The sequence below is a fragment of the Euprymna scolopes genome, chromosome 22 (assembly GCF_053919585.1).
Source record: "Euprymna scolopes isolate OS-2025 chromosome 22, ASM5391958v1, whole genome shotgun sequence".
In the NCBI taxonomy this organism is placed as follows: Eukaryota; Metazoa; Mollusca; class Cephalopoda; order Sepiida; family Sepiolidae; genus Euprymna; species Euprymna scolopes.
Window position 1 is genome coordinate 85,062,972 of NC_136503.1, and position 12,296 is coordinate 85,075,267.

The 12,296-nt window shown below is 25.6% G+C and overlaps 1 protein-coding gene across 9 annotated transcripts in view; it reads right to left on the minus strand.

The window, feature by feature from the left end:
* LOC145243539 (neurexin 1-like) overlaps positions 1–12,296 on the minus strand; it is a 409,860-nt gene that overhangs the window by 109,372 nt on the left and 288,192 nt on the right. For all 9 annotated transcript variants that reach the window (XM_080106519.1, XM_080106517.1, XM_080106513.1 and 6 more), the window contains one exon: positions 851–1,029. In XM_080106519.1, coding sequence (XP_079962645.1) covers positions 851–1,029 — 179 coding nt within the window. The remainder of the gene's footprint in view (positions 1–850; positions 1,030–12,296) is intronic.

The following is a 12,296-nucleotide window of genomic DNA, read 5'->3' on the forward strand; positions in this document are numbered from 1 at the left end:
AGGTGAATATAACGCGTGGAAAATTTTTGAACATCGAGGATAAATTAAGGGTCTAATGACTCCAAACGATTTGTAATCCAGAATGCAACTCTGTACCACTGGCAGAAAAGATGGCTTCAAATTTATGATCTCTTTTTTTCCTTTTGCTGTTATGAAACAAATCATTGAGAAATAGATGACACGAGGCGAGAATCAGACTCGGCAGTTATGAGTTTACATAAAAAAAATTACCTTGTGTTTAACTTAATCTTCTTAGTGTGCCTAGCATCAGCCAGAATTTCCACGAGCAGAGTTTATGTCTAAGAAATTCCTCTCTGTGGGACACGTTATCATAGGATTGCTTCCCCTATAGACTACAACATAATCATCTCCAAATCTAATGTCGACAAATACTTTTCATAAACTGTCCTCATCAATAATCACACATTTTAAGCCATGCATCATTTTCAAATTTCTCCTAATATTCTTCAACTGACAATCTATCTCATTAACCTTCATCCTTAAGTGGCTTTTAGTCTTGTTAAATGATGAATCATTAGTCAAAAATGGCCATATATTTATTTGATAACAAGGTACGTTTATAAGTTTATAAACTTGTATATTCCAATTGAATGTGACTTGATATATTTGGAGATCTCCTGAATGTAATGTAACAGTATTAAAGACTAGCAACGTCTCTTCTGTGAGAAACAAGCGGTTGAGTCAAAGAGGAAACAGAGATTGTAACAGCCAAGCAGCTTCTATAGAAATAAGGATAGAATCGAAAAAAAACAAACAAACAAACAAAAAACAAAAAGGACAGTAACATCTCTTCCATATGAAAAAGGCTGTAGAGAAGAATAACACTTACCAATTCTGCTTCTAAATAATCATCGGACTCTTTACTTTCAACACGAACGATAACAGCATCTTTCTGTTTGGTCTTTATTCCAAAGGCCAAGAAGTCTTCCGTTCTGTCTTTTCGTTTCTTGACTGGATAGGTGTACTGAAGTAAGCCCGGCCCTGGTCCAAATTGATAGGTCGTGCTTTCTATTTATACAAAGAAACGGTAGACTTTAAGCAACATTTTGAACAAAGCAAAACGCATATAAACAAAAGAATGTTGTATTATGCTTGACTAGAGAGTTGGTTGATGATGCCCTACAACTCTGCAGGAAATGGGTTGAAACTGGAAAAAACAGTCCACTTCAAATGGATTAACAAGCGAATTTGAACTGACTAAAGTTTATCATTTGAAACAAAAAATCAGGAGAAACAACATTACAGATTACACTTGTTTTGCTAATAAGAGTGACTTTCTTTTCCTTTTTATTTTGTTTTATTGAATGACTGGAAGAAGTGTTCTATACGGATACATCATAAGTCAAATGAAAATATTTTATCTATAAATCTTTTAGTAAAATATAAACTTGAATAGATATTTTCACTTGACATCTTTTTAAAGAAATACATCAGAAAATGAAATTTACATTTAATAGAACGTCATATTCAAAACTTTCATTCTTGTAAAAAAAAAAAAAAAAAAAAACAACAAAAAAAAACAAACAAAAAAAAACACGATAGTTGAACAACTTCAACTCGTAAATCATCTTAAGATCTTTGATGCAAGTATTCTCCAAATAATCACCGGGTTGTTCAGTAAATTTACTGAATGTTCTAATTTAAAATACAATTTCGGACGTATTTCTTTGCACAGTTGTCAGTTTATAAAAAAGCTAACCAGGAGGATATTTTATTTTAAATAGTTGTATTTACCCAGCATTTTCTATTACTAGTAGCGACAAATTATTTTGAAGGAATTACAGTTGGAAAATTAGTCAAAAACAATTTATTTTGCGTTACTTACTAATTTACGACCTATTAGTATTTGACAAATTAACATTCATTCATTCACCACCACCACCATCATCATCATCATCATCATCATCATCATCATCATCATTAGAATTTGTATTCTTTATTCCGTTATTACGGGATGCTTTTAGTTTGCCTTTTAAAAAAAAAAAAGAAAAAGAAAAAAGAGAGATACCTCTCGAAATTATCAAAGACATTTACCATCCCGGTTATATAAAACAATAAGTCCATATATACTGCTTTCATATGTGACCGATTTTGAAAACTAAATAGATATCCGAAGATTTATAATCTAACTACAACCTGCGTTCATTTGTCTGTTTTGTTCATACGTCACGTCACTTCAGCATCCCTGTATTCTACATCGCTAACAGCCTTCGTATACGCTTACATATTTATTTACAAGCAATGCTTCAAGCAAAATACATTTTCCTTTTAGTATTTGATATGTAAAAGAAGTTTCAAGCAATTTCATTTATCGTAAATAGTCAGCGTCATTCAAATAATCCAACAATCAAAAATGACTAAACGTGGATTAGTTTACTCAATCATTATTTATGATGCTTTAAACTTAAATATTAAATATGAATTATTTTTAACACAAATAGATCACACATTTGTAGGTAAGGCAAATTGTTTTTGTCTAATTTCTTCCAACGGTATTTCCTTTAAAATAACTTATTATTTCGTTTATTCGAACCACTGTTTTCATCTTGGATGTTATTCTCACAATATTTTAATGTAAACCAATGTAACCTCAAACCTTATTTGTGTGCATATTGTCGAAATCAGGAATCTTTTTGTTGAACTGGCCAATCTGTACGGAATTTCCAATGGAAACGTTTATTTAATCTATAGGAGTAACTTGCTCTCATTCTATCAGCCACAATTTGGTAGAAGTATTAAGTAATTCTTAATTGTATTCTTAGTAAGGTTTATACTGAAATTTGAGCAGTCAGCCACCAGAAAATTGTCGCTGTTTATTGCTTAGCACTTATATCCGCTGCTCAATGTGTATTTGCAAATTCTGTAAAGATTTCTGAGTGTAACAGAAACATTCCCGAGTTCGAGAGGATGCACCTAAAAATGTTTGGAAATGACATGGGCCGAAATATTGGAAAATAGCAGCAGGCTGAGAAGAGAATAGTAGCCTGAATAAACCAAATAATCCATCTTCATTCCAAAATTGTGAAAGAAAATAATTTATGTCGCTAATAGTAATGATCCACACATATTTACGTGTGAAGGGATTAAAAAACAAATAATAATAAGGAATATAAAACAAATAATTATAAAGGATTAAAAAACAAACAACAAGAAGGGATTATCGTTTCTCATGATCTATCTAATGGTTTTAATCGAATGAGGGATAAAAAAACAAAACAAATAATAATTGGGGATTAAAAAAGAAATAATAATAAGGGATTAAAAAAAACAAATAATAATTAGGGGTTAAAAAACAAATAATCCCAAATAATCATCTTTACATTTATTTTCTTAAAAATCTTTTTTCCCTTTATTTTTCTTTACGAAAAAATATTCAATTTTGTCTGGTAGTTTTATTAATACAGAAAATTTATTTGAAAATATTTTTATTTAACTTTTATAAGGTATCCCCATCATATAACTCCGATTTAAAATTTTTTTGTATGAAACTTGAAAACATTGAATTCAGTTAATGTTTCAGTTCTATTGTTTCTCATGATCTATCGAATGGTTTTAATCCAACGTGTGATCTACTGAGTTCTTTACATTCTAATATGAGATATACCCATTAACTACCCAAAACTACCCCCCAAAATTAATTTTTTAGGAAATAACAGAATAAATACATATTTAGAAATATTGATTTTAAAATATTAGGGAGGATGTTAGGGTCATATGTGTTTAATCTTCATAAAAATGCATAACTAAATTCTATTTTAATCACCTAAATTACTTACAGTGAAATGGGTTCGGCTTCATCCCTAAAGAACTTAAACCATGTTTGGAGTAGTCATAGATTAGGGTCAGTTAGCTATGGTGTGGGTTAGTTTGTTAGGATAAGAGTTAGGGTTAATGAGCAGATCACAAATTGGTAAGTAAATAACTCGAGTTAGGGTTAGATGTTTGGTTAGGGTTAGATGTTGGATCGCAAACCATTCGGTAGATCTACGTAGAGCAACATCGGTAGATATACAATAAGCAACATCGTTTCTTTATATATTTATGCAAAAATAATTCATTTAAATAAAATGTAAAAAAGATGATGCAATAAGTTAAAGTGTTTCACAGAAGCAAATCATGTGGTCAAAGTAAACACCATGATGATAAGTTTGGTAACATTTCAATATTGCGTGAAGAATGTTAAAATTTACAGAAATTTCAAGAAATTGAAAAAGTAAACTCAGAATGAACTCTAATTTGTATGAGATCCTTAGATTTATATGAATTATAATTATTGGTATACTTACATGGATATCATAATTATTATATAGTTACATAGATATCAAAATTACTGAAAAATTGCCATGAATATTATAGTTAATAATAAATTAAATTTATATCATACATATTGATAACTTTCCATGGATACTATGCTGATGAATAAATTGATAAAGAAATTGTATTTATTATTGAATTAACGTAGATATAATACTTATAGATGAATTTAGATGAATGTCATAATTATTGGTATATCTATATGAATATTGTCCCAATTAATATATATATATATATATACATATATATATATATATATATATATATATATATATATATATATATATATATATATATGTGTGTATTCCAACAATTATAATAAGATAATAATAGCCGAATTATTTATAACAGTATGTATATATATATTTTTAATAGTATGTATATGTATATATATGTATATATATATATATGTTTATGTATATATATATGTTTATATATACATGTATATATATGTATATATATACATGTTTATGTATATATATATGTTTATATATACATGTATATATATGTATATATATGTTTATGTATATATATATGTTTATATATATATATGCATATATATGTATATAAATGTTTATGTATATATATATGTATGTATATATATGTATATATATGTGTTTACGTATATATATATATATATGTTTATATACATGTATATATATGTATATATATGCATATATATATGAATATATATATGCATATATGAATATATATACATATATATATATTTATATACATATGTATGAATATATATATTTATATACATATATATGAATATATATTATTTATATACATATATATGAATATATATATATATTTTTATATATATATATTTATTAATATACATATATATGAATATATATATACATACATATATATGAATATATATATATTTATATATATACATATATATAAATATATATATTTATATACATATATATATAAATATATTTATATACATACATATATAAATATATATATATTTATATATATACATATATATAAATATATATATATTTATATATATACATATATATGAATATATATATAAACATATATATGAATATATATAAACATATATATGCATATATATATACATATATATGAATATATATATGTACATATATATGAATATATATACATATATATGAATATATATACATATATATGAATATATGTATACATATATATGAATATATATATACATATATATGAATATATATATATAAATATATATATGAATATATATACATATATATGAATATATATACATATATATACACATATATTAATATATATACATATATATGAATATATATTTATACATATATATGAATATATATATATTTATGTATATACATATATATGAATATATATATATACACTTGTATATGAGTATATAGACATATATATGAACATATATATACGCATATATATGAACATATATATACATATATATGAATATATATATACATGTATATGAATATATATATATATACATATATATATATGAATATATATATTCATATATAGGAGTATATATATACATATATATGAATATATATATATATATATATATGAATATATATACATATAAATACACATATATGAATATATATATAAATACATATATATATTCATATATATGTATTTATATATATATATATGAATATATATATATATATATATATGAATATATATATATATACACATACATATGAATATATATATATGAATATATATATATGAATATATATATATGAATATATATATATATGAATATATATATATATATATATATATATATATATATATGAATATATATATATATGAATATATATATATATATATGAATATATATATATATATATGAATATATATATATATATGAATATATATATATATATATGAATATATATATATATATAGGCACCGCCAAAAATGGCCGCAAAATCAAGTTGTTGTTGTTTTTTAAAACGAAATTACATTTATTAAAATCCATTATTTCTGAGTAACTTTTTTTTTTCCAGAAAGATAAAACCCTGAATTTTATCATATAGAAAACAGAATAATGTAAAACTTTTTCTACTATTTTTAATTCAATTTTAAATGTTAAATTTTCCCAAAAAGTTAACAATTGACATTTTTTGTCTTGCACAAAAAACGTACTTAAATATTAAAAAAAAAAGGGTTTTTGAAATAATTAATTAATTTATTTATTGTCTAACTAAGATTTAGGATGATTTTCTAAGAGAATATGCAAAAATATTATAATATAAGTACCTGAATTTCAAATAATTCCACTTATTCATATAGGTAACCATATATTCGCGTTGACGTAGAGTTCAGATCGACTCTGTTTACGTTTTCGTCTGATAAAAAGCAAACTATGGAAGACCAAACAGGCCAAAAAAAACTTATTTTTCAGTGACGAAAATTTCAATGTATTATTAAGCTGAGGCTGGCCAGTACCAGATGGGTGACCATTTGTATGCGTTTGGTTTTTAATGTGTATGTGTGTGGGGGCCAGACTCCCCAAAATGGGGGGGGGGCAATTTAAAGCAGAATAAAAAAAAATTATTTCAGCGCGTTTGGTCCACCATAGTCGAAAGGCGGCAAACGTTTTCAAACGGGATCGAAAAAAAGATGCTATTTTTAACACAAAGGGCACAATATTTATCGAATTTTTTTTTTTGGTATCGATTATTCAAAGCATGCCCTGTTTAATAATGGTCATGCATTATTCGGCTCGCTAAAAAAAAATTGTTAATTTATTTATCAAAAATTTTAAAATAGCTTTTTTCGTATAAATATTAAAAAAAATTTTTTTTTGTTTTGCTTAACTTAAATTAATTATTTTACTTAACATATTCACCGAATTTCACACTTCAAAACTCAAAAGCGGGATAATTAAACACAATCGAAGTTCTGATATTCAGACGTCAAAATAAGGTATGCAAACAATTTTTTTTTTTTTTGAATCTATAATTCCCACTTCAAAACAAGGGGGGGTTTTGTAAGCAAAAAAATATATATATATAAATATCGTTTATGAAAAATAAGTACACTGTTATAAAGTTCATTCTTCTCTTAATAATCGCTGAAAATTTCGTATTGATCGGATAATTACCTGATTTTTGGTAGATTTTTAAAAAGACGGTCCGTCAAAAAGTACTGACCTGCCCCCCCAGTTTTGGCGGTGCCTATATATATATATGAATATATATATATATGAATATATATATATGGATATATATATATATATATATATGAATATATATATATATTAATATATATATATATGAATATATATATATATGAATATATATATATGCATATATTAATATATATATATGAATATACATATATTTATATATATATGTGAATATATGTATATATATGAATATATATATACATATATATATACATGTATATGAATATATATATATATATTTATATATATATACATGTATATGAATATATATATATGTATATGAATATATATATATATGTATATGAATATATATATATATTTATATCGATATACATATATATCGATATATATATATATTTATATCATAATATATATGAATATATATATGTATATATATATGAATATATATATATATGAATATATATATATATTTATATATATATATAAATATATATATATTTATGAATATATATATATATATATATATTTATATATATATATATATAAATATATATATATATATATGAATATATATTTATATATATATATATAAATATATATATGAATATATATATATATATATATATATATGAATATATATATATTAATATGTATATATATGCATATTTATATACATATATATGTGTGTGTGTGTGTGTGTGTGTGTGTGTGTGTGTGTGTGTGTGTGTGTGTATCTTGGGTTGAGCATATAGGGAAGTGATATACAAACTGCCATTAACGTATTAAGCGACCCTCTTTGTGTAAACAAATCGAGTGGAGGAATTTGGACGAAGTAAAAACATCGTTAATTCATTACCCACATAGTAGCAGGCTTATAGCGTAATGGTGAGAAGCCTTGACTGTCAGTTGGGCGGTCGGGTTTCGATCATGGTTTGAGGCAACCGCACTGATCAGCTATGAAGCAGCAAAACAGTACTGTATGTGGATGACTGTATATATATATATATATATATATATATATATATATATATATATATATATATATATATATAGATAGATAGATACATCATTAATATATATATATACAGTGCCGTCAAAAAGGAAGTCCACACGTCATTTTTTCCCAAACCGCAAATTTAAGGTAAATTGAATGTAACTGTTTAAACAAACTATACCTCATTTGATTCGCATTTTATTCATCTATAATGTTAATTGTTCATATTTGACTTTTGATTTAAATATCCTAGTTGTGGCATCAATTAAAAAATTAACTTCAAATCGAGATGGCAAAAAGAAACTTAGCACAATGGAAAATTGTTATTTAAACTTTAGAATATTAATGCAACACAAATACAACCGGAACACAATGAACTAGTTAATATTTAGTAGCAGAGCCCTTCTGCAATTTGATAGCCTGCAAATTTTGGACCATTCTATTGAATTATTCTACAGCAATACTCCGGTGAAAGGGCATCCCACTTCTCTTTAATTTTTGTTCAAAGTTCTTCCAAATTTGAAATTTTATCAGTGCGTTGCGCTTGCTTGATATGTTTTCGATAAGATTGAGGTCTGGAGATTGTGCAGGCCAATCCAAACACGGAATATTATGCTCTTCAAGGAATCTCTTGACGTTGCCAGCTGTGTGAATGGGAGCATTATCCTGCATGCAGATGAGATCTCGCCAAAGTAGGGCAGAAAATACTGTCAACATATTGTAGTTGGTCGATTTTATTCGACCTTGCAAGCGATTTATAGGCATTGGACCATTAGCACTAATAACAACCCACACCAAAACTAAATCTCCACCACCTTGCAGTGTAGAAACTGCGCACCTAGGATTAAATCCTTCAACGGACGTACTGCCTACCATCACTGCCTAGCCTACTAAACTTACTTTAGTTGCTAAAAATCACTTTCGACCAATATGAAGAGTCATGATCTTCATTGCGTCTCACAAATCCAGACGGCGCTTTCTGTTTTTTACAGAAATCATTAGCTTGCGTCTTGGAACACAGCCTGGCAAATTAAATTTCTTCAATCTGTTTTTAATTGTAGAAAGAGATCACTTTTTAACGAGATTACACTGTTGTTGGATTTGGGGAGCCTTTTCAAATCTGTTTCTGAGGTTACAGATCTTGATAGCATTGTTTTCCCTGTAAGAAGTAACTCTAGGACGACCAGATTACGACGCATCACGAACACTGCCGGTGTTTTGGTGCTCTTGCACAGTCATTTGTACCGTTTTCCTATCACATTTCAATCTGCGAACGATTTCTCGATTGGATAAACCCAAAAGGTGGCGATTAATGAGCTCCTGACGATAACTAAGAAAGATTCGAATTATATGGACTAAATGTTACGTTGTATAACCTAGAAACAACAACAATTACGATTAGAGATGTTAAAAGGTAGATATATTAAGCTGGTTTTAAGCTCATTTGTTGCTGCGGAGTTTCTTGATTCGAAGCTAATTTTTTAAATTGACGTGAACTCTGGGATACTTCAATTAAAAGTCAAATATGAACAGGTAAAATTACAAAAGAATAAAAGGCGAATCAAATGAGGTATAGTTTATATAAGCAGTTGCATTCAATTTAGCTTAAATTTGTGGTTTTTGGAAAAAATGACAAGTGCGGATTTTCTTTTTGGTGGCAATATATATATATATATAAATATATATATATATATATATATATATATATATATATATATATATATATATATATATATATATATATATATAGATAGATAGATAAAGTTGGGGAATATATAAAGCATAAATATAAGAGACAAAAATATTATCAAAATATGAACATACTAATTTCTCTTGTATTTTCAACCGAAAGTTAATTATCTCTTAAATCTGGACTTTTCAAAAACAATATTTTTCTTGTCAAACGATAAGGCTTCTTTTCCATAGTAAAATATATTTAAATTATTTTTATTCATTCTTAACCTGCAAAGCTTTTTGGAGTCTGTAAGATTTTTGAATATTTGTTTTTGTTACCTGCTTTTTTACTTTTAAAGGTGGCATGTGAAACGCTACATTAAAAAATAGATACAAGAAAATGTAGTTTATAACAAAAGTTTGAAAATAATTTTTTTTTTTTAAAATAGCATTTAAAACGTCTTCTCATCATATCAGTAGATATTTTCTCTCTGGCGAGAAAAATACTGTTTTTGAAAAGTGATTTTGAATGATACTTGACTTTCAGTTGAACATACAAGAGAAAATACATTTAAAATGTTCATTTTTTTAATATTATTTTTGTATCTTGTATATGTTTTATGCGTTCCCAACGTTATTAATGCTTTATTTACAATAGTGAGCATCTGCAGTCTTATCAGGAGTTTCTATAATATCCTTGTATATCATGCTTTAAGACATTCTTAAAAACATGATTATGCATTTTTATAAGTTTTGAATATATACGTGCTTTACAGAACATCAGAAGAATATCTGTACCGTCGGTTTCAAATCCAAACAAAAGGGATCTATAATTATTTTCTTTTACCAGACTCTCTTCAGCCGCTATTTATGTCTGCCTCCTCAAAAATGAAAAGTTAAAGAGAGTCTTATAAAGGAGACCACTTATAGGTGCCCTCTGTTTGGATTTAAAATCGACGATACCAGTGTTCTTCTAATTTTCGGTAATACATGCATAAATAAATATTGCACTCATAGTTTCGATTTTTCTCAATAAATGAGCGCTCTGTTGGGATTCTCTCCCACTAAACTTATATATATATATATATATATATATATATATATATATATATATATATATATATATATATATATATATATACATATATATATATATATATATGTGTGTGTGTGTGTGTGTGTGTGTGTGTGTGTGAATAACAAAGGTCTATATTACAATTTCATGATATTAACCATCTTGTAATTTATTCCTTTAATTCAGTTGACAGTTACAATTATTGAGAGTACCTGTTTTGTAATACAAAATCAATCACTTAATTATTATATCAATCAGTGAATCTATTTTGCCCTTAACTCATCAGAAGAAATAGCAATAATTAATCCACCAAATGGAACTACGAAACAGATACTCTCACGAATTGTAAGTTCCAACTCAATTAAATGAATAAATTGTAAAATGGTCAATATCATGAAATTTGGAATATAAACCTTTATTATTCATTCATTATATGCTTTGTAATTACATTGAGCTTCTTAAATAAGGGTTGGTATATATAAAAAAGAAATATAAGCAGATTAAGATGAGCTGTGAAACAGCGAAACAGTACTGTATGTAGATGACTATATATATATATATATATATATACATACAAATGCATAATACATGTATATATACACAAATACACATATATATATACACAAATGCATATATATATACACATGCAAATACATATATATATACACACAAATACATACATACATATACATATATGTATATATATATGTATGTATATATGTATATATATATGTATATATATGTATGTATATATATGTATATATATATATGTGTATATATATGTGTATATATATGTATGTATATATATATGTATATATATGTGTATATATATATGTATATATATATGTGTATATAACAAATATGTGTATATATATGTATATATATATGTATGTATATGTGTATATATATGTGTATATATATGTATATATATGTATATATATATATGTAAATATATGTATATATGTATATATATGTGTATATATATATATGTGTGTGTGTATGTATGTATATGCGTGTGTGTGTGTTGGTATACTTAAATGGAG